Genomic DNA, 23,685 nt, shown 5'->3' with positions numbered 1-23,685 from the left:
ATCCCCAAACCTCCTTCTCTCTTAGGGCAACAGACATCTGTCCAAGCAACCTTAGCATTGGTGGATTTAAGAATTGGCCCCATCCATAAAAACGCTGAGCATATTTGTTCGACTTCCTTGATACAACTACAAGGCAATCGAAACACTGTCGCCCAAAAATTAACTATGCTGGTAAGGAAAGAAGTTATCAGCTGGAGTCTTCCGGCATACGACAAAAACCTACAAGTCCAGAAGCTTATTTTACCTCTTATCTTCTCCTAAAGAGGAGCATAGTCTTGCTTCTTCATCCTTTGCGTCATGAGGGGAAGTCCCAGATATCGCACAGGAAGTTCACCATCATCAAATTTGAAATTTCTCAAAATACTCCTCTTCTCTGTCTCATGAACTCCCGCCATATAAATAGTAGATTTCTCAACACTAATACTCAACCCCGACCACATCTCAAACTCGTCAAACACAGATAATGCACCTTGGATAGACTGCTTTGAACCCTCCACAAACACCATCAAATCATCTGCGAAACACAAATGAGTGATCGAGAGCTTTTGACACCCTGGATGAAGTTTAAACTTTCTCTCCATCATCCCCCTGTCGATTTTCTTAGACAGAACATTCATGCACAACACGAACAAATACGGTGACAATGAGCAACCCTGACGAAGACCTTTTGAGCTTTGAAAATATCCTGCAAGATCCCCGTTGACTTGCACCGAGAACGAAGGGCTCGTGATGCATAGTTCAATCCAAAGGATGAACTTCTTAGGAAACCCCAGTGCACTTAGACTTCGCAATACAAACATCCATTGCACCGAATCAAATGCTTTGGATATGTCGATTTTCATAAGACACCTTGGAGTAACTCCATCCTTATGATAATCTTTGACGAGCTCCAAAGCTAGCAGAACGTTCTCCATCAGCAGCCGACCTTTAATAAAAGCAGATTGATTCTCCGTGATGATCTGATGTAGTAGCTTCTTTAGCATATTCGCCACAATCTTAGAGACAACTTTATAGAGAACGTTACAGAAAGCTATTGGCCTGTAATCTCTCTTCTCCAGTGAATCCAACTTCTTCGGGATTAAGGCAAGAACTGTGGAATTTATTCCTTTGGGGAGGAACCCAAACTTAAACACAGACTGTACCACAATGATGAAATCATGTGCAACCACTGACCAAGTAGATTTAAAGAACTCTGCTGGGTAACCGTCAGGCCCAGGGGATTTGTTATTAGGCATAGCAAATAAGACTTTCCGGATTTCATCAGCTGTAACTTCTTCCTCAAGCATCCTACAATCTTTCTCTGAGCACTGAAAATCAAGCAGATTCTACAACTCCTCCACACTTGCACCCTGGAAATTCTCTGGTATGCGATTAAGAAACTCAGAGAAAAAACTGACTGCCTCCTGTTTAATCTCCGAATGAGTATTCACCACATTTCCATTCCTACATCTGATTTCTAGAATCATGTTCTTAGCTTGCCTAGATTTGATAGCTCTATGAAACGTCTTGTTGTTTTGGTCCCCCACGTCCAACCAGTGAAGCTTTGCACGTTGCTTTAGGAAATCCTCTTCCAAACTCGCAACACGTAGCCATTTTCCATAAGCTTCAGCTTCCTCCTTACTAGCTTCTTCACTAGGATTTGCTAACGTGTAGTTCTGCTTTGCACATAGAGATTCAAATGCCTCTTTAGCTCTTTTTGATAGATCCCCCAGCTTATCTCTGCCCATTTCTCTAATCAACGGCTTCAAACTCTTTAGTTTCTTTGAGAATCGAAACATTGTAGAGGTAGAATGAAAAAGACGATCTGTTCCCTCCCAGAACTCACTCGCCATAGGGAGAAAGGAAGGAAGATTACCCATAGCATTGACATACTTGAATGGTCTCTTTATTTTCTCTTTGGGAGGGAATAACTGGACCTTGCACCTCATATGATCCGAGCATCCACCAGACTCGAAAACTGAATACGCATTTCCAAACCTGTGAAGAGCTTCTTCATTTAGCAAGACTCTATCCAGTTTCTTGCAAATAATGCCCTCCCCTCTCTTATTACACCATGTGTACTGAGGTCTCTGATAGGCCATGTCAGTGAGATGACATCTGAGAACTAAAGACTGAAAATCCCTCATACCACAAGAAATTCTTCCACCATTCTCAAAAGTCGAGCTTTCTTCCCCTTCCAATGTCTCATTAAAATCACCCAACACTATCCAAGCTTTCTTCTGAAAAGTTGGAGATTCATGATGATATATTAGATCCATCCACAGAACCTTCCCCTCTTCTACTTGATTACTAGCATAAATACTTGTACAGAAAAACCCCTCTTCATTTTCCATCTCAACCCTTACCGTCACTAACTGATCCGTCTTATATACAGGAGTTATCCGGACCAAATCTCTCCACAGAAACCATATTCTACCTCCTTGACTATCTTCATAATTGGTAATAGAAGACCAGTCACTAAACATAGTACTCAAAATCTTTTCTGCCTTCCTCTCCTTCATCCTAGTTTCCAAAATACAACCAAACTTGAACTCCCTGTTATTTATCCACTCTCTGACCATGGAATGCTTCAACTCTTTATTAAACCCACGCACATTCCATGAAAAACACGCCATAATTCAGAATCTACGGCGAGAAACCCTTTTGCTCTTAAGATTTACATCTGGAGCTTTAGGCTTCTGCACTCGCTTTCCCCCTTTTAGCATTCCTGCCTTCTCTCTCTCTCTCAATTTTTGGTCCAATAACTCATCCTCTATCATATCTTCCTCTCTAACTTCTAACTCATCATCCTCCTAATTATTCCCTTCCTCCAGTTCTTGCAAATCTTCCTTCAGCATTTCACCTTCCTCAATTTCATCCACACTCAAAACTGAGAACTTTGAAGCCGAGATGACCGCAACTGTCTCACTTCTAGGTGTTTTCAAAGAAGCTCTCCCCACTTTATCAGGTGAAACATTTAACCAATCATTCTCCTTTACTGACCCACTACCAGAACCTTCCATAACATCCTTTTGAACTGCATCTTCACTACCCTCCTTATCACATCCCTCAGACTGCTTTGCTTCCATATTACCCGCGTCAACAGTGGGACTACGACTTGTTGTTGGTGAGCCCACTCTTTCATTAACCCCTCTCTGCTTCTTGTCCCTTTTCTTCATCACACATACTTTCTCACTATGGCCCCATTTCTCATAATTGTTGCATCTAGATGGTAACCAGGGATAGTAAAATTGAGCTGTAAAGTCCTTTCCTTCTATCACAAAATCAATCTCCTTTGGTAGCGGCTTCGAAACATCCACATTCACAAAAACCTTCGCCTCCTCAAAATTTTGAACAAGCTATTGTTTCTGGATAAAGATACACAGGAAACCCCACTGTACTCGTCATAAAACTCAGAACTTCCCATGAAAACAAATGCAGAGGCACCTTACTCAAATGAACCCACATCGGAATGGCCTCCTCCTCTTGCTTCTCTTCCTCCGTCTTTGGAGTCCATTTCTTAACAATCATAGGAACTCCTGCTATATTCCACATCCCTCTCTTAATTATTTTCTCTCGAGCCTTCGTATCTTTGATCTTAAATCGCATTGTAGTAGCATTGACATCATAAACCTCAACTTTAGATGACGGATCACCGTATTTCCAGATCTTGTTAACCACCATGTGCACCTTGGCTATGTGAGGAGCTATATCCAGAAACTTCCCTACAATAAAATCCTCCCACAATGGAGTAGCATCAGACAGAACCTCATCAGGTATTACCACCCGATGCTTCCCCTCAATTGATTTAACCTCAACATCATATTTCTTCAAACTTCTTTTATCCTGCGCCGCCTCAACCCATTTCGAAACCCTTCTTTCAGATCTCCTGTCAAACGTTTCTCCTCCCCTACCCCATCATCGCGAACCTCTTGAACCTCTTTTTTACTCTCCGACAGACCAGATGAGCCCGGCGGCGAAGCCGAAATCATCGGAAACCTTCGACGCGTATTGCAATCAGAATCGCCTAAAATATCGCCTCTATCAAAATGCTGCGTTTTTCGTCTCTCCTTCTTCATCCCTCACAGAGAAGATATGAAGCTTTGTTTGTCAAGTTTGAGTCTCCAATTCTATGCTTTCAAATCCAATTTCGACTTTACCTTCTCGAAACCAAATCAAGCCATGTTGCCTTATGAGATAGAAAGAATAGTTTGTGTCTGTAAAAGAAGAGTCGCTAGAGATGAAGAAGATGATGGTATGGGATTCATACTTGAAGGCCCGAGGGAGGAATACTACATCATTTCATTTTCCTTTTGGGAAACAATCACTTGGTCCAAGGAAAAGATTTAAAGAAGAAGAAGAAGACAAGAAGTCAAAAGCTCTCACCTTTGACAACACTGCTGAAAGAAACGACCACAATAGTGAGAGTGACGGCGATAAACAAAATCTGCATCGGCTTCTGAACAGCTAAGCTTCTTCTTAAAGCAGCTTGACTCCGCCATTGGTGTTAAGGTATCTGATATCATAGCTCTGTCTCTATACACACTTCTCATATAATGTTATGGACATTGCTTATGTATGTTCTTATTCTCTTGGTGATTGCAGAGTATAGCTGAGTTGTCTCAAGATTTGGAACAGAATGCGAGCAACTTGGGAGAGCATATAAAGATGTGTTTTGGTTCTTCTTGGAGAGAGACTTTGTGAAAGAGAGGCTATTGAAGGGAGAGTTGATCCTGGAAACCCATATGTTCTCGTTATGATCTCCTCTTCTCTGAGATCTTTGGAACTTTTAAGGTACTTTTGTGAATTTTTTTCTTGTATCTGTTATTTTTTTGATTGAATACAATGTTGTTTAGGCTAATGTTCCTTTGATATCTGTAGGGGTTTGCATTCACTGACTCAGCATCGTCCTGCTTTGAAATTGTTCGCAAAGCATTTGAAAATTAAAAAACATGTAGTGTTTGTATTCTTACGAGGCTTTAGAGAAGGGAAATCAATGCAATGCATACAGCGACAGATGTGAGCTTCTGAATCTTCTGATAGGTTTTAATATAACTGCAATGTGATCTTAATATAACATTAGCAGTGAGCATACTCATCCCTTTGCACGTCAAAGTGATCCCATTATGTATCCATCATTTTTTTTTGTAGCATAAAAGTTAATGCCTATATTCATGTTATTCATTCCTTAATCTGTTTATTTCATGTTTAAGAGTGGAGAATGATGATAAGATATCGATACCAATTAGCAATACAAATGTAATAACTGTGTTAATGATTCCACGAAAGAGAGGAAGGAATCAATATTACCGGATATCGATACCAACTCAAACAGAAAATCAATATCGATACCAATTAGCAATACGAATGTTCTTAACTTGAAAAAGGATAAAAGAGAATAGCACAACATACAGATACAAATTCTTTGGTGACAAAATCGGCTCTAATTGTGGATGTGAAACTCAAGACCTAACAGATAAATCAAAGATCACGTTCTCTTCCATTGTTAACGGCGACGTCTTTTACTTTTTTTCACCTATTTTCCTTTTAGTTTTTTTTTTTAATTTTATTTCCTTTTTCTACTAATCTTATGTGGAATTTTAATTGGTATAGAAGGTTGAGGTGAATTAGAGAGTTCATCACAGGGGTTCACCCACCTCCCCCTCTTATTACCAATCTAAATGCCACATAGATTATTAATAAAATATATTATTTAAAAAAAAATTGAAATAATTAAAAAAATATAATGACGTCAATTTTAATGATGGTAACGCCACTAACTAAACTCTAAATCTTAAAATCTAAACCCTAAATCGTAAACTTAAACTCTAAACCCAAACTCTAAACTCTAAACCCTGAACTCAAACCCTATACCCTATACCCTATATCCAAATCCTAGACCATAAATTCAAACCGTAAACTTTAAACTCAAACCATATACCCAAACCCAAACCCTATACCTTAAACTCAAATTGTAAACCCTAAACCTAAATCCTATACCCTAAATGTTTGGGTAAATGTTGATGTTGGTCATTTAGGGTTAATGTTGATGTTATTCCTTTAGGATTTAAGGTTTGGGTTTAGAGTCTGGTTTGGGTTTAGGATCTAAGGTTTGGGTTTGGGATCTAGGGTTTGGGTTTAGGATCTAGGAACTAGAATTTAGGTTTAGGTTATAGGGTTTTAGTTTAGGGTTTAGAGTTTGGATTTAGAATTTATGATATAGGGTTTAGATTTAAGGTTTATGATTTAAAATTTAGGATTTAAGGTTTAGTTAGTGGCGTTAGCGTTATTAAAATTGACGTTTTTTTTTTTTTTTCAATTATTTCAGTTTTTTTTGTTCCTAGTATAACTAGGTTGGGAGAAACTTTGTATTGAATTAACACAAAGAAATGTTTTCTTACCAAAAGGAGTTTCATAACATGTATGGTGAGTGAAAAATAAAAGATAAAGAAGAGAGAGTTCTTGGGTCATGTGTTAGATCATAGAAACGTATGAGACTAGGGTTTTCATGTTTAAGTAACACTTGTAAGTTTATTTGGAAGAAATCTAGTAAAGATATATTTCTTTATTGAGAAATTCTTCATGTTCATATCTGTCATAGTACTTCTTGACGCAATACTTGTACTACTCTATATCAGACCAATCTTGCACTTTCAGAATCGATTATCTTTGTCTATTAAGTGACAACTTACGTACAAAGATTCTTATTCACATAGATCAATATTCTTTTGATCTTATAGTTTGATCAAAGCTACTTTTATTTAAACTATATATTGTTCTTTTTCCTAAACTAGAATTCAAATAATATTAAATAAAATATATATTAGATTTTTGAAGTACCATGGCTTAGTGGTCAAGGTTTAAAGGCTTTTACATCAGATTTGGGGTTCGATTCTTACAGGATACAATTTTTTTTCAGATTATAGGATGCAAGTTTATCGGAAGTTTCATAATACCACAGGAAGACCCGTTCGTTATGATTGTGTGCTACAGAGATAGCATATTCATCGAAGATGCCGTACATACAGAACCGTCCGTCAATTTGAATGTTATGGGGAAAGCTTCGTCGTGAAATTGTCCATGATGTTGCTTATCAATATTACATTTGTTACGGGTAGTTTATTATTATTTATAATAGAAATTATATAATGATGTATTCAGTTTAAAAAAAATATATTAGATACAATATAGAACAATACATATAGTGGTAAAAGCATCAATAAGCACTATACAAAACATCATTAAGTTGTTGGCAAATTTTGTATTTATTAAAGTTATCCGTTTTATATTTTAATACTCTTAACAATAAAACATCCATGCATATTACTTGTAACTAGTCTAGAATAACGGTTTGGGAATATTTCTACATGTTATATACCCTGCTAGCTAGGTATTTAGTAGTAGAAGCAAATAGGTTTAGTTGTAAACTTGGAAAAAGGAAAATTGGATCCCTTGCTGATTGCATTGACACTCCCTCAATTTTACCTTAGCTCGTGTTTTAGGAATATTTTTGTTTCATTTTAAGTAATATTTTCAAATTGTTATGTAAAAATATATATAATTTGATGTTTAAAATCATTTACATTCTGCAGTATGATTTTTACTTGGTTGAATTAGTTGTAGTTACTGTTGTTTTTAAGACAAACGAGATATATTGAATAAAAATTTGTAAATCTTTATCCAGTGTGCAAAAATTTTAAAAACCACTTATTTTAAAACATAAGGAGTACCAAAGAAAGGAAAAGAAAATATGATTTTCCCTTTTCCCCAAGTTATTAAAGCATTTCATTCATAAATTGTCAATAGATTTATTTTACATCAAAAGACTATTTTATTTCTCAAACTAGATGTGATCTGGGAATCCAGACTGGAACAAAATAACCAAAAAAAAATTAAAATACGATGAAAAGTGCGAGTTATCATCCTAGCTAAACCATATGCTGTCCGATTAAGCTCTCTTGGTATTATATATGAGAAATCTTGAACTCCAAAAATCTTTTTGAAGCAATGCTACCTCCTCTAACTCCGTGGAGAAACTCGGCCATGCATTCAGGTCAAGAATCATCGATATAATATCGTTGCAGCCTATCCCAAAATGTTGGCAATTAGTGTATTGAAGCATGGTGTCCATTGCCCAAATTAACGTCTCTAATTCTGAGTGCAGAGATGACATAATTTTTTTTTGTTCTCATCCTTAAGAATTTTTCATTCCCTGATCCATCCATCCATACCCAATCATATCCGCTGTACTGTGTTTCAGCAGTCCATGATCCTACCAAACAAATAGTTTGCAAGCTTAGGATTTGTATTTTTTTTTTTTTTTTGAAACACCAAGCTTAGGATTTGTATATTCATTATTTGGTGTACTGTTTGAGTCTCATCTGCTTGGCATTCACTTTCCGTGTGTCTAATCAACTCAAGTAGATCCCATGTGATTCCTCAAAACAATTTGTCGTTACAAGCTTTCCAAAGGTACCAAATAATACATGGATAAAGGTCATTATCTAGTTGCAGATCTTTAATTTTGTTCTTTCTCCTGAACAAATAATCCAAGTTGGTATACATGCTCATTGTTGGGAAAATAGCCAGACACGATGGTGTCAAGACGAGAGCTCAAGTCTGCAAGGCATGTGGGCATTCGAAAATGGTATGGGACTGATTCGTCGTTATCATATATTCTTATATATTAATAGAATGGTATATAGATATTTCAAAATTTGAAATATGTACAGAAAATATTATATGAGACATAACTACTTCAAATTTCAAATATTTAGATACCAAATTTACTATTATCTTATTTGTTATAAATTATTATTTTTATTATATTTTGATAAATTTAAAACAATTTTACAAATGTACTGGTAATATTTTACCAGATGCAAAGTTTCACTAGAGTAGTGAAAGCTACATTCACTAAACATAATGAGATTTATATAAAGTAATATTGAAATTTTCTAGTAGATTATATAGTTTAATACTAGGAGTTTTCTTGCGCTCTGCGCAGAAAGACTATTTTAAATATAATATTATTTTACTTTAAAATAAAAATTTTATTTTATATTTTGATATTATTATTTTTATATTTTAATTACATTTGTTTTTAAAATAAAACCATAAATGTATTTTTTGTAGTTTTGTTTATTTTGATTTGGTTTAACTATTTCACTTTGATTTTATTTAAATTTCAGTATAGTTAAAATTAAAATTGATAAAAAGCTTTTATATTATATTGTGTTTAATTATTATATATTTTAAATATGTCTCTTATTCATTAATTTTAAATATGCTTTTATTTAAATATATAAATTCTAATATATTTTTAGATTTTGTTTGTTTTAGTTAAAATTTTAAACTGGTAAAAATCAATATGTTATTTAACCTAAGGAACCAATAAAGTTACATAAAATTTGAATGAATTAACTATTAAATTTTTTATTTGATTAGTATTGATTTAGTTTTACATTTGTCAATGTACACTCATAATTAATTTTGATAATACATATATATATATATATATACAAAATATGATATATAAGGTGATGTAAAAAACCTATATTTGTAATTATGTGTAGTTTGTTTTCTACTAATGTGATATATAGGTTACTTAATGGTGATATATATGAGGTATTAGTTACTAATATATTTCAAAAGTTTAATCAAAAATAAATAATTATTTTTAAAATTGTACTTTAATACAAGAGTTATCAGTCACTACCATATTTGTTGCACAAAAAAAGTCATTACCATATTTAAAAAAACATTGCCAAAAATATAAATATTTATTAAAAAAAATTAGACATGCCACATTTTTCAACAGCCATGTCATCGCTTTGCAAATAGTGATTGTTTCACGTTTGTCACAAGAAAAAGTGATATTATTAGTCTTCAATATTTAATTCCTCTTATATACATCCACAAATCTTCAACGGATTCAATTCTTAAACCAGCTTAACAAAGCTTCAGCTCTAACCTCCAAAATTATTTGTTCTCGGTCACTTCGATTGATCAATGGAAATCAATGCAATATTCAATTTCGAACGGAAAATAAGTTGTTTATAAGTAAAAGTGTTGGTGTTTGTACTTTTTATAGTATTCCACTTGGTAAGAAATGAATCAGCGAATGTAGAAGCTTAGCTCCGAAAACCAAAACTTTCTTGTGGATCTGTTCCCGGTAATAAATAGTACATTGCAAAATGAAAACAAATCTAAAACTCTCTTTTTTTTGAAAGGACGACGACACCAGCATCAGAGTAAAGTTGATAATATATTTTAAAGTGCTTCCACATAATCACTCTTCCATGGCTTCGTTCTGAACAGACTTGTTTGTGGAGACCAAAACTTTCGTCTTCTCTGAATCTTGTTGGTAAGAACCTGGTGCCTTGATCAAATTAATGTTCTGATCTATCTCTTTGACTTCACTCTTGAATATCTTCTGTTTGTTTGGCTTCAACCTAAGTCCCACACAACAATTAAGACCAATCATAATAAAAAATCACAAGTCTAATTTATCCCAAGGATATGTACGAGACTAATGAATGCATATACCTCTTATTGATGTGTTGAGCTTCTCTAGAACTTCTGATCTTATCAATCTTCTTAATGGCCTTGAGAGTATCCTCAGTAACGTTCCTATCATATCTCTCAGGTCTGTTTCTCTTCTTCTCAAAATCAAAAGTTTTATCCTTTTTTTGTGGAAAGGAAGAGAAGGGTGATGGTGAGAGACATATCTAAGAGAGCTATTAGGGTTTCCTTAATCGAAAGTGTATTAGTATTTAAGTACCTGAGTCATGTCCTTTCCGTGTGCAGCTCTGTATGCTTTAGTCCACTTGACTTTACGAGGGTTCCTCTTCATCTTGAAGTTCTTGTGGCATTTAGACCTACAGAACCGGAAAATCTGCAAAAGGACAACAAGACTTGTAACTGAATCACAAAGCCAATAAGGTAAGAACTGCCCCTGAAGTTCTCAGAGAGCAAAAAAAAAATAAACAAATTCAAAGCTAGGGATAAGCTTATTTGAGTGTGGAAAGCAAGACGATAGAAGTGGATTATACCCAAAAGACTTGAGCAAATGATTTCAAACCAAATAATATACCTTATTTTGTCTATCTCACAACAGAGCAAACAGACAAAAAAAATCCAGCTAGAGAGAGACAAATTACAAACAGGAAACAACGAGACATTCACATATATATATAGAATTAAAGAAAGTGATGAACAGAGCAGATCTTGAAAAATACAAACTAAATGTGATTCTTCTTGATGTACCTTAGCATCGTTGCGGACAAACTGAATACCATGTCCTGGATATATCGTCGAAGAGCAGAACCAACACTTGACCAGTCTCATCTTGTCTCCTCCTCCTTAAAAGTTCCCTACAAGAACAGGACACAGAGGAATCACAACAAAGAAGAGCTTCAGTCAGACATCAAAGTGAAGCTAAATACGAGGAAGACAGAGAAGAGTTTCAATTTTAATCTAATTATTGGTTTCGCTATTTCAATGCATTCGTCACGAGACGGAAACAAACCTGCAAGTAACTTATTAGGGTTTCGCTCAGAAACGACGATGATGCAGAAGAGATTGAGACGACTCTCACTAGGGTTTACGTTAAAACTTAAAAGCCTAAAACGATGCTGTCTTGTATTTGGACCATAGTAATATAAGTTCCACTATATTTTAATAGGCCCGATAGTGATGCAAACTATTTATTGTGTATTTATGTACACGGCCACCGAACCAAACCGGTCTTCTTCTTGTTTTCTTTTCTACATTTATTGGTGGGTTTAATTTGACCCCAAAAAAAATTGGTCAAATCTTTTTTTGGTCAAATTGAGGTAATTGATGACAGTTATAAAACACTTTAGTCATGACCATACCTTAACTTCTTTTTTATCAAGATGTTCTTATACTCGAAGAAAATCAAAGATGTCATGCATAGATCCTCCCGAATGAGATGGTCCCAAATGAGGGACCAGCCAATCCCCAATGAGCATAGTCTCTTGTAAATGTCAAGGTTTGGGGTGGCCTCGTGACTTTATAATTCCTAGACTCATGAAAATACATCAAAAGTATTTCCTCTGAAGTCTTCTTTTTGATTTTGATGGAGACAATGAACAAGTGTAATGATCTTGTAGATATTCAGGAATGGATGGGTTATGAATTTTGTTTATATTGTCGATCCAGTTTGTAAATGTGGAGTACTAGCGATGTTTCAGAAGAAAAGTGTGGAGATCACTTTCAACCATGTAGATAAAAAATCTCTTAGATTTTCCATTGAAATATTTTTTTCTAAATTTTATAAATTAGTTTTAAGATTAAATACAAGAGTATAGTTCTCTAGAAGTTTTCTAATAGAAGACTTCATTATCTCAAAAAGACTTCATAGAATTATTATCGTAAAAGTGTTTATAATTTTTCGATAAGTCATAAGAAGATAATTATAATTCTACATCTGATTGAATTTGAAGATATAGTAGATTTGTATTCAAATTCGGGTTTTTGAGCATTTTTGGCAAATAACCTATATTGTTCTATATCGTGTTTCTAATATAGATTTACGTCAATGTTACTATAACTTTTGTTTAGGAAAAGGAACAATATAATAGTTTTTCTTCTGTGCAAAATTAGCTTGATCTATAAGAGCAAAGAATATTGTTCTATATGAAATAAGAATCGCACAATAGGCACAAGGACTCGATTCTCTTTAAATAAAATTAAAATTTATAAGGAAGCTTTGAGTTTCAAATAGGTAATATACTGTACCATCCTCTTTTGTTCTAAACTCGATGGCATGTGACGTAACTAATCAAAAAGTTACGAATCTACCAAGTTGGGCCATTTTTAGCTAAAAATTCATACAACTAAAGACGGGTCCAAATTGATTCATGCTATACAACAATACAAGGTATATTTCGAGAAAGCATATTAGACTTGTATAAAGCGCACTTTATCAGTGCAGATGCACTGTCAAAATTCAGAGACTTTTGTTAACCTCAATCAAATTTTTTTCATGAATTCAAACGAGCTGATAAAATCATTACTTTTTAAAAAATAAGTTTATCCAAAATCATCTAAAAGGTAAAAACTGATCAAACAAAAACCCAAATAACTGGTTTAGAAAATAACGTATCCAGTTCAAACTGAAGTGAGCAAGAAATAACAATGCACAAATGATATAAACAGTTTTCAAGGTTTGGTGGTTTACAAACAAAAACAGAGTTTACTTCTCATAACAAACATATTCTACATAGTGTTTTGAGGATTAAACCTCCTCCTCCCTTCTCTTCTGTAGTAAGGAGTCTCGTCCACAGTCCTCTTGACATACTCCATAAATGGTGATGGTGTTCTTGGAGATTCCTCATGGTATATCACTGCACCACTTCTTCTTTCTGGTGTTCCCGGTGCTCCTGCTGTTGCTGCTACACCGTTTGTTGCAACTCTAGTGGCCCCAGCTGGACCAATTGGTCTATCTATCACTTTCATCAAGATGATCACCGATACAATCACCACTAAAACACCCCATAGTATCTTAAACAGGTATCCATCTTTTCTCACAGATGGCGCTACTAAGGATTCACCCGTATCATAAGAGAAATCGATTTCTACACTTTGGCCTGAAAAAAAAGTTTATATAATCGCATCAATATGGCAAGTGAGAGAAACAAAGCCTTTTCTACAGTATGAAACAGAGCAAATTCTATAAGCTCACCAGTAGCAGGGAGAGTGATGAATATTATATCTGTGAATTGCTCTGATCTATTAAGCACATTCACCTGAAATTATTGATGAATATTGATAGCTTACTAAACTGTTGATGGTTTTTTGTCGTACCGAGAATATGATTAGGGTTTTCACGAGAAAAATCACCTCGTATAGTGCACGCCCTGCGATACCATAATCTTCTCTCTTGATCAAGCTGATCGATAACCTTGCTTTGTTTTGCCAGTGAATTTGAACATCTGCAATGAGTAGTTTTAAGTATCCTTTGCATTTCTTGTATAACGAAATAAAATGAACTAACAATTGATATATGGATCTTACCGGTGTTCCCTTGTACTGAAATTGTAGTCTTGTTTGAATCCGGGTTTATATTCAACTGCAAGATATTACCAAGTCAAACTCGCATAAATGAAAGTTTTGATTAGCGATTGTTTAAGAACTTAAATAACCTTGTTTGGCCATGCTACAGAAAACCCTCCAATAAGAAGTGCAGACGCAGATCCCGACACATGTCGACCTTCTTTGACTGAAGCATTAATGGAGAAGGACACATGCGGTTTCGTGTCTTTTGATCTAGACATGGAGTGAACCAGATGCTCCGGTGAGTATGGGAAGAAAAGACAACGAGCGTCTCCACTGTCAAGATCCACCCATGGCTTTGCATATCTTGAATGCAACATATGCAAGAGTCAAAGCCAGTTAATGCATATATATAAACGCGCATGTAGATTCACTGAAAGAAAGTACGCATCATACCCTATAAATGGAGGGTCTACTTGGCAGTTGAATGAGTTCCTGTTTCCGTTCACAAACGTATTCTCCCTGTTGCAGTTTTTATTATCATTGATGACTACGTTGTTGCCTATATATTTCTTTTTTTTTTTCTTTAAATGCAACATTAAAAGTTTACTGACCTGAATTTTACAGGAAAGCTATATCCTTCTGCAGGGACGTGGACATTTGTTAGTGTTTCTCTAGGAGAGTCAACATATATGGTGTTTCCAAGTAGCACTGTGACTTTTGTTTGCAGCTTCAAACCATGACCTTCAAATGTAACTGCAACAAAAATAACATCTCATAGTGATAGTTGTTCTCTGGAAATCACAGAAAAAGCATGAAAACATACACAGTTATTACCGTGAGCTGACCCTTGGCCGATTGCTTTAGCTTGGCCGGATACTGCATTGACGGATAGGACACTCCTGTTCGATGAAACCCATTGACCAGAGACTTGATGATCAGCACCTAAATCACATTGCAAATTTCTGTTTAGCAGGAGGGGCATTATAATTGTATTTGTCATGTAGATTTGATTTGACATTTTACCTGTAACGCTGAAATTCAGCATATTTCCAGTGTGAATGACAGGTTTTTGAGGATGAATATGTGCCCCAACTGAAACCTGAGAAAAGCGAAACACGTTTAATATAAGCTCGTAGCAATCATAAAATATGTTGTAGTAGAAAGTGACAACAATATTCATGATAGTAGCCCATACCAGAACGTAGTCTGCTTTCCTCAGATTACCGCCAATGGAGACCCGAATTAAAGCTTTACCATGTTTTATTCCCTTCATTATAAGGAGAACGAGATTAGAGAGGAGCAGAGAAGCGTACATTTAGTAACCATCAGAATAGACAAAAGATAAACACATGTATCGGCAAAAGTTGATTATAAGGATGAACACGTACCTTAATGTAGACACTTGTTTGGTCATTGACAGTCTTAATAGACACAACATCACGATGATTGGTTTCAACGTTGTATGTAGTAACACCATGTGCTTCTAGAAAACCGATTCCTTTTCAACACAGAACAACAAAAGATATTTACAAGAAAAATACATCAAGAAGATGAAGCATGCACATAAATGTAACAGAGCGTTACCTAGAGTGTCATAGTAATTTATTGGAAGTTCAAGTTCACCACCAACAGCAAGATCCACCACGTGGAAAGGGATCATTTCACTCTTCATTCTTATTTGAGCAACCTGATAGAATTCTATGTTACCAACAAAGTAGACAAATAGAAGATAAATGATGCAATAAACTAAAAGAAAAGCGAATTGAGTGGCTACAAACTTCCACGTTCAGGATACCTCTGCAACCCTCACACAAGCAGCAATCTCGATCCTTCCACTTGTGCGGTCTTTGGCTTGAATACATGCAACATTGTTGATTTCTGTAGTTTTGATGCTTCCGCCGTTAATTGATATAGTATCTCTTTCGACGTCAGCCCGAGAACTACAGTCTTTCAATAGGGAATAGACTACATTGCCTCTGTGACTTTGACCATCCTTGTGCTTTGGTGTCTCGGGAGATGATGGCAATAGACTAGATGACGTATAAAATGGCGGAAGAACCCAGGTCATAGGAACCCCGAGAGAAAGAGGGAGATCAGGCACAACGGATAAAACTATTGATGCTTCGTATGTTCTAGATTCGGAGTAGAAGCCAGGAGACACGAAATCACATGAGAACGCAATGGTGACTCTGGTTTTTCCAGCAGATCTGAAATGGAGAAAGATAAAACTGCTCATTAGAAATTTGATGACTCGTCTAAGATTATGTGCTACCAAATCTAACTACTCTGCATAGACCTCAGCTGAACAGAATATACGAATACAAAGGTCAAGTTATTAAAAAGCAACTTATAAGAGTACTAAGTTAAGGGGCTAACCCGACCTGAAAATATTTATCTACCATAACTGGACAATGGTTTGCATTATATTATCCGTTATTGCATATGTGCTAGAGAGCTCATGCAGATTACCTTCCTTGGACGACATTGACAAAGCCAGCATTCTCTTCCACGTCAATAGACGGTACATGGAAACTCAACACCTAACATGAAAAAATATAGCTTTCTATCACAAAAATGGCCACATGGGAATCGGAAAATAGATTATAATTATCCACAATAGGAAGAAACACAGAATTGAACCTCCTCATCTTCGATAGTCCATCGGTATGCTCTGCAGAGCTCATAGAAAGACAAAAGATCTACCTGATAATGTAACCAAAAATCAGTATAGAATAGACTCAGAGGAGTTCTTTGTGGCTTATGACTCTCACCTGAGAAAATGATGGAAATATAGGCATTTCACGGCCAACAGCCACAGTATCACTTTGAGCTATCAGCGTTGCAGCAGCAGGAACTCCAACTTCGGCATTTCCAACTGCTTCACAAACTACAGTACCTTCACTCCCATATATTTTTGCATAGATTGTCTGGTCATAAGAGAATCCAGATCAAGATGCTATATCTTTTGGGTAGAGTTAAATAATTTAATAGCCAAACCCTGTTCTACTTTATTTGATTAAATACTGAGAAATGCATAGTCAAATAATTTTGTCCGCACCGTGTTGCCAGGTGATGTTGCATAGAGGCGTCCTGATTTCTCGATCTCAGCAACTTGGTTATCCACAGTTGTGTAGTCAACAGAAACATTCATGGTTGGGCCTCCTTTAACAGTGAGCTATATAACTCAAAAAAGGTGATCAATACAAAACATGAAGAGAGAAACATAATTAAGATTGCGGTTACCCAAGAAATATATAACATTTCCATCTCCATCATACCACGTAAGAAGCACCAGGAACAAGAAATATTCCTTGTGGGTGAAGTCTTGGTGGGGCATAAACTTCCAATTTGATAGTTTGGCTCACCACTTTATCTCCTGATTGTTGTCTCGCGCTAACCTATTAAAAAAGCACTGCTTCATATGTATCTAGTTCCAGAACATAATTATGACAGCAATGAAAGGGTCAAGAAATAAAACCCACATATAGTGTTGTGATTCCCAGGCGTCTAGCAGCTACTTTGAATGAAGAAGTTGCCACGTGTTCACCAACAGAAAGTGGATTATCATCGACAGAAACATGCTCCGCGAGATCATCCTCAATATGCACCATTATATCCATTAGCGGGTACTGCACTTATCGACATTTCAGCAAATCAACCACTTATATGAACAGCTTACAGAGAATAAGTAATAAGGATACATGTATTTTGTTCTGTTGATCCTCTTTATATATATATATATATATCTCCAAAATTCAGGTGTGTTAGATTGGTGAAGCTAGATAGTCAATGCTCACAGAATATTTCCATAACATAGCGAACGTATAAATAACAATATCTATAAAAGTTTCGTCTTAAACCTGGGAAGAATCAAAGGTTGTCCCATCGTCAATGCCAGTCAGTAGATCAATGGAGTGTGTACTTCCTTCCTGCCACATTTAAATTAAGGATGATAATATCATACCAACAAGATAACAGAAAGCAATGCGTAACCAAAAAAGAATTTGTAATAAACTAAAGAAAGGGAAATACCATTATACTTATCTCGTCCCCAGATGCAATTTTTATCCAGTCTATGTCTGCAACTTTAATCTGTGATAAAATAGAATGAGCGACTCGTGAATCATGAAATGCATGGTCATGTTCAACGTGAATAAGAAAATTAATGAATTTCCACAAGTGTATACATGTTCAGAGTAACAACTTACCACCGCAAGAGCTGAAAGTGGAGGAGAGACCCCAATATCATATACTGTCACAAGTGTAGTCCCTAACCCTTTTGGAGACAGGGTCATTTGCGAGCATTGCAGGCCAGATGGGGGTCTAATCACTTCTGCTACACGAGAATCATTCACAACCGCTTCCCACAAACAGCTACCTCCAGTCATTGACAAATTAACCTACAATAAAAAAAACTTTTGAAACATTACAAATCTAGTTCTAGTGCTCAAACCAAGTAAAACCAGAGACATATAAATATTTAAAAATGCAAATACTCAGTGCAATCCATTCATGATTTAAAAGGACGCACTTGTTACAGAATGGGAGTTACCTTGGCATTAGGATTGAGAAACACCAGGTTGAACTCTGGTGTGACTCTTAGTGTCGAAACCAACTGAAATGACAGAAATGGTAAACAATTGAAAATGTAACAAGGATTACCAGATAACTAAAACGAAAACTAATTGACCTTTTAAAGCAATGAACAAAACTATTGTTCTAATTGCACACCTGTAAGCGTACAGCATCTGTGAGAGTACTTTCGGACACTTCTGGAAGCAGAGATGAGTATAGGGGTTTTCCAGAATGATCAATACCAGAAACTGTAGCCCGGACAGTGCACTGTCAAAAACAATTTACATTAAAGCAAAATGAATTGACATCTGAAGAATGAAATAATGACGAATGGATTGTTTATGTCTTTACCAATCCAGATTCATTACGAAGAGCTAGAAATCTCTCCCAGCTAGTCTTTGTCATTTTTGAATTATAATCATCGTCCCAAGATGCCAAATTGTCGCAGCTACTCAGTTCCCACCTGAGTGAAAGAGTTGATGAGTTTGAAAAGGCTTCTCCAGAGTCGCTAATACCAACAGCAGCCACTCGAATTATTTGCCCATTTGCTACAGTCACAGGAGTTAAACGAAGTCGTCCTGGTGCTCTCTCAGCTTGACTAGCAGCTCTAATAACACTAAGCTTGTTAACTGTAAAAATAACATGTATAACATTAAGTTGTAACTGTAAAATGAGAAATTTGAAAGATCCAAAACTGTAGGAGATATTGAACATACCAGGTTCATCAACAATGAGTACAACAGAGGATGGTAAGCTGCATTGAACAGATAAGAAAGCTTCTGCCACTGCAGGTAAAGGATGGTCCACCCCGACCAGATTTCCACGCTGGAATACCAGTTTCTGGATGAATACAATTGAGGAAGAGGTTACAATGTTATCTTTCACAGTAACTACAAAAAGTAAGAAAAAAAATAATCGCGTAGGACGCTTGAAACTTACATAAGAACCAAGCGTCTGGCACGAAACTCTAAACACGTTAGCATGATGGTCAAAGTTGTGATGGATGTTATCTCCATTTGTAAGATCCTCCTCATCTTCATTCACTTTAGTCACAGTCTCGGTGAACTCAACATTGTCATCCCACCTTTCAGGTCCCCCCAGAAGCATCACATCAACATATGTCCCAGGTACAAGATAGAGGTTACTAACACCAATATCAGTTTCTTCTCGTGTCTTATCAAACCAATATCCACCATGATGATTCCCATCACTATCTTGTCGGATAGTAAGTGGCAGATAGGCCCCGATACTTAAAGTTGCTTTCAAATCAATTGATTCGCTTAACGACTTATCAAAATAATGGAACTCTTTAGCCAGAGTTGCTTGTAGCACTGTGCGGCCAGGAGATGAAGTATATATATAAGCCCGAGAACAAGGAGGACTGGACTCCGTGCTTCTTAACTCTTCCAAAATCATCATCTCGGCTGTTGCATTAACTATAACAAAAGAGTCACTCCCTGTCTTCCACTTTATCAGTGAATTGAAAGCATCACATCTAGAGAACGAGGCACCTGATATATACGATCTCCAAGTTAACAAAAATATAAAAGAAAACAAAGCAAAAACATAAAAAGAGATGATTAATAAACCCCAGAGGTAACTAAAGAAAAATTTCAGCCATAACCATTTAAAGCCTTCATTGTGACAGCTGCTTGCAGGTGTGATCCAACCACTGTCTCTACTGGAAAGTATTGCAACATAACCATAGAGGATGGAATGGAAACTTCAACAATAACCTAGGAAGAATAATATAATCATTTAAAGCACCATAATAAAGAGTAGAACCATAGATGATAAGTCGCAAGAAAAAGTTTGACCATTTTGACCCATCTCTCTTGGAATTTAAAATAAATATATTTTCTCTATTTGTGGAATCAGTAAATGTAATCGTACCTCATCGAAATTTTGTGAATCGAAAGTCGACACCACCTTTACAGTGGCTATTCCAGGCCTCTTTGCCTGGATAATTCCATAAGCTGACACAGACAAAATGCTCACATCTGAAGTAAACCACTTGTAGTCACTCGATGCTTTCGCACAACCTAAATTGAATTGAACAAACGTCAAGTCAGCATGGGTTTTTAAACTGGAAAAGAACAACTCACGAGAACCATAGCTTGGAACTGACCTCCTGTCACAATTAGCTCCATCTCTTGATATACAGCAGGGGTCCAAGGGAGTAGAATCTTAGGTGTGTCATCTTCACTGTTCAACGTGAACTGCACCTTTTCACAAACCACAATGTCTTGGACAACCTTGAGAACCTGTCAGAGAAGATGTTGAGGTAACGGAAAGAGACAAAAAGGTCTTTAAAGAGCGGAAATATAGTTCTCTCACCTCTTTTGAATTCTGGTGTCCATTGAAGTAAGTCAATGCAGCTGTCAGCTCTCCTAATCCTGGTGAGATTGCTTTCAAAATTCTAGAATTTCGCCAACCATATTCAGAGGAAAGATCATCTGGCACTGAAACGATTTTCCAATAATCTGTCTCTTCTCCGTACAGTTTAATATCATCCTTCTGCGGACAAGAAAAATGAACTTATTATGTTGAACATCCCAAGAACATGAGGAATATTATCTACAATAGATCATTTGGACATGACTGGGCAAAGGAAAGAGAAACTAAAGCAAAAAGATGAAGAGTGAGAATAACAGCCACAAAAGTCATATTATCAAGCTTTTCAATTCTCCTTTAAAGGTCACAATCCTGTATAGCCGCATGTACAGCATGAACAGAGTCATACGACAGCATCAGAGGAAAGGAAATCACCAAAGACACTAGGTTTACTCTTACAAGTATATAAAAAGATGACAACCTAGAGGTAAAGAAGCTACGCACCACATTCTATAGTTGAACATGCAATGTTTTTCCTGTTAATGCAAAGAAGGTAAAAGAAAAAGGGAAATACCTCAGTTATATAGATTTCATGTGCATCAGGTCTTCCAGAGAAAATCTTCATCTGCATCAGATATTGACGACCAGAGACCACATACCAATGCATAGATGACGGAAAAGATTTCGATTCTGTAGTAGGATCCCCTGACGTTGACCAAGGTGATATGTACAAGATAAAAGCATCTGGAGTGACAACATTAATAGATGATCCTTGAATGTGTCCAGCAACCCGGGTATCTTCAACAACAACTGTTGTTACCCCCAAGCTTAATGCTTTAGTCAGACCAATCAAAGAATCTACTTGAACAACCGAAGAGTTCAACGCAGACCATCTGTGATGTGATGATGGTAGCTGCACGGCTGCAAATAGAATAAAAAGTAAAACGATAAGAACGAGACATAGCGTGCCACTCGAGCAGCAAAGACAAGTAATATATTTAGACTATGATTCAACTCCACTGAGATATCCTAAAGCAAATAATCCTAATAGTTAACTATGAGCAAGAACTAAGGTATGCCATATGAGATGTGTAGCAAACAAACTGAGTTTTCTAATCATAACTCAAACATTGCTTAATAAAAAGATAAAATTAATCTTTAAGATGCAGACAAACCTTGAGGAACATTCCCACGCATGACCTTTAAAGTGTAACCAAAAGAAGCACCCATTAGGACATAGACTGGTGAACGAGGTTCAAGTGACATGGCCTCTGCTACGGTTAGTACTATTTCATCGGCTATATGGGTAAGGGGAGCTTCCAACAGATGAACTGAAACCTTCTCATGTCCAATTTTGGTTCCCTTCACCACAAACAAATCTGCAAATACCCCCTGCATTTACCATGCCACATTAGATTCTCGCATCCATGAAAGTTTAACATTTTGTAATTCAGACACTCAATAGACAAACGTACACTATCCTCAAGCTTTTTCTGGATATCCAAGTAGCCACACAGTCCCCCACAGTCAGTCAACGGAGATTCCTTCAAAGGGACATGAGCAAGATGATGCGTTGTTCCACCACTTTCAGGCATTAGCTTCCACATGAACTGTAGACCCACCAGTGAGGAGAACTCGTTATCTGCAAAAGAAGATTTCAGAAACTCCAAAAAGCACAGCACAAACTGAAGAAGAAAAAGCACAGAGTCTATCTATGGAAATCACTTACCTTCATTATCAAAAGCGCGGACTCTAAGCATGGAAAGTCCATCAAGATCAAGCTTGATAGAGTTATGAAAAATCTGAATCCGTGAGAAGTTGTCAATAAACACCTTGCAGCGAATCACCATCCCCGTCTGTATATCAGTGGCGTAAACTGCAGTCTCCTTCCTGCCGCTATAAGGCGAAATCGATTTTAGACGAGCGCTGGTGGAGCAGTGACTGCTCGAATTAAACTCAGGGGTAACCGAGAGAATATCATGATGATCCCATGACCTGCATATCAGCAACCAAACACAAAAATCAACACCATCCCTAACCAAAGTGAACTTACATAGCTAAAAAAGGCAAATGATTCCTTAACTAAGTTCGTGCTAACTACAGTTTCACAAATATCTAAGCTGGGCTAAAGAAGTACCATTTGAAGCAGCCATCGCTTCCTTGAAGGCGATACTCTACTGGATTCTTCATCCTCGGAGGCAACAGTATATTGACATCGGTAATGTGCGGACCAGAACCTAACTGCGACGAAGTTTCTCGAATCGAAAGCAGAACCAGAACCACGACGAAGAAGCACGATGAGATACGAACCATTTTTGTTCTTGGTTTGCTACATCAACGCATAGCAGAGCTTGAAGAAGAAGAAGAAGAACGAGCTTAAGCTGAATTCGAATCAGTACTTTGGTTAGTGAACAGTGAGAGTAAAATCGATGGTGTGAGTGAGAGAGCTTGAAGATGAAACCCTAAAGAGAGGGTTTATGGAAAGGGGGAAGAAAGTTGAGGAAGACGACGGCGAAACGTAATACGTGGCAGTGTTGTATTGGTGGTGACGGAAGATTGGCTGTCATGTTAGTATTTTCATTAGCGAGTGTTCGTCACGCGCAGAGGGTTTTTGATTTTTTCAGGTGCCACGTGCGTGCGAGGAAGCATCGTGTTATTTTTATGTGTTTTTGAATAAAGCTGCTTCGCGTTTTGGGCTTTTGGAACTTTTAAATCTTTTTGAGCTTCGTCATTAGATTCTCATGCTTTCTCGATTCAGAACAAGACTGACCC

At 36.6% G+C, this 23,685-nt stretch overlaps 3 protein-coding genes across 4 annotated transcripts; all 3 read right to left on the bottom strand.

Annotated features, from left to right (window-relative positions):
* Positions 1 to 1,325: 1,325 nt before the first annotated feature.
* Positions 1,326 to 2,615, bottom strand: LOC106297600. The gene has a single exon (XM_013733808.1). The coding sequence runs from the start codon at positions 2,613 to 2,615 to the stop codon at positions 1,326 to 1,328; it is 1,290 nt and encodes a 429-aa protein (XP_013589262.1).
* A 7,488-nt stretch (positions 2,616 to 10,103) lies between these two features.
* On the bottom strand, positions 10,104 to 11,633 carry LOC106298767 (probable ribosome biogenesis protein RLP24). Its single transcript, XM_013734909.1, has 5 exons — positions 11,510 to 11,633; positions 11,248 to 11,354; positions 10,763 to 10,876; positions 10,528 to 10,664; positions 10,104 to 10,433 (listed from the first exon to the last, which is right to left on the bottom strand). Exons 2-5 carry the CDS (start codon positions 11,326 to 11,328, stop codon positions 10,271 to 10,273), a joined length of 495 nt encoding a protein of 164 aa, XP_013590363.1. The 5' UTR covers positions 11,329 to 11,354; positions 11,510 to 11,633; the 3' UTR covers positions 10,104 to 10,270.
* A 1,434-nt stretch (positions 11,634 to 13,067) lies between these two features.
* Positions 13,068 to 23,392, bottom strand: LOC106300044 (nuclear pore complex protein GP210). Of its 2 annotated transcripts, none has more exons than XM_013736094.1 (36): positions 23,051 to 23,392; positions 22,643 to 22,908; positions 22,389 to 22,555; positions 22,089 to 22,305; positions 21,488 to 21,834; positions 20,917 to 21,096; positions 20,708 to 20,843; positions 20,473 to 20,621; positions 20,204 to 20,315; positions 19,519 to 20,090; positions 19,296 to 19,419; positions 18,931 to 19,208; positions 18,736 to 18,846; positions 18,557 to 18,619; positions 18,213 to 18,404; positions 18,037 to 18,096; positions 17,865 to 17,933; positions 17,487 to 17,633; positions 17,283 to 17,402; positions 17,063 to 17,179; positions 16,776 to 16,931; positions 16,645 to 16,707; positions 16,474 to 16,544; positions 15,800 to 16,211; positions 15,589 to 15,691; positions 15,393 to 15,502; positions 15,200 to 15,271; positions 15,028 to 15,103; positions 14,839 to 14,946; positions 14,616 to 14,757; positions 14,458 to 14,523; positions 14,151 to 14,367; positions 14,023 to 14,077; positions 13,849 to 13,940; positions 13,691 to 13,754; positions 13,068 to 13,595 (listed from the first exon to the last, which is right to left on the bottom strand). In XM_013736094.1, the coding sequence occupies exons 1-36, from the start codon at positions 23,224 to 23,226 to the stop codon at positions 13,225 to 13,227; spliced, it is 5,781 nt and encodes a 1,926-aa protein (XP_013591548.1). In that variant the 5' UTR covers positions 23,227 to 23,392; the 3' UTR covers positions 13,068 to 13,224. The 2 variants fall into 2 exon arrangements, with proteins under 2 accessions (XP_013591548.1, XP_013591549.1); XM_013736095.1 differs by having other exon boundaries at positions 14,023 to 14,050.
* Between the last annotated feature and the right edge of the window lie 293 nt (positions 23,393 to 23,685).

The sequence above is a fragment of the Brassica oleracea genome, chromosome C6, assembly GCF_000695525.1.
Source record: "Brassica oleracea var. oleracea cultivar TO1000 chromosome C6, BOL, whole genome shotgun sequence".
NCBI classification, from domain to species: Eukaryota; Viridiplantae; Streptophyta; class Magnoliopsida; order Brassicales; family Brassicaceae; genus Brassica; species Brassica oleracea.
Note: the sequence above shows the minus strand (reverse complement) of the source record. Positions and strands in the feature narration are given on the sequence as shown.

Bases quoted from the DNA above. Each gene is read 5' to 3' on its own strand.
- LOC106297600 (XM_013733808.1), bottom strand. From the start codon at position 2,615: ATGGCGTGTTTTTCATGGAATGTGCGTGGGTTTAATAAAGAGTTGAAG.
- LOC106298767 (XM_013734909.1), bottom strand. From the start codon at position 11,328: ATGAGACTGGTCAAGTGTTGGTTCTGCTCTTCGACGATATATCCAGGA. The intron at 10,665-10,762 runs GTACTTAAATAC...CCACAAAAAAAG, and splicing joins ACGGAAAGGACATGACTCAG to GATAAAACTTTTGATTTTGA. The intron at 10,434-10,527 runs GTATATGCATTC...TGTGGGACTTAG, and splicing joins GCTCAACACATCAATAAGAG to GTTGAAGCCAAACAAACAGA.
- LOC106300044 (XM_013736094.1), bottom strand. From the start codon at position 23,226: ATGGTTCGTATCTCATCGTGCTTCTTCGTCGTGGTTCTGGTTCTGCTT. The intron at 22,909-23,050 runs GTACTTCTTTAG...GCTGATATGCAG, and splicing joins AGCGATGGCTGCTTCAAATG to GTCATGGGATCATCATGATA. The intron at 18,847-18,930 runs GTAAAGACATAA...TGTTTTTGACAG, and splicing joins TTCGTAATGAATCTGGATTG to TGCACTGTCCGGGCTACAGT.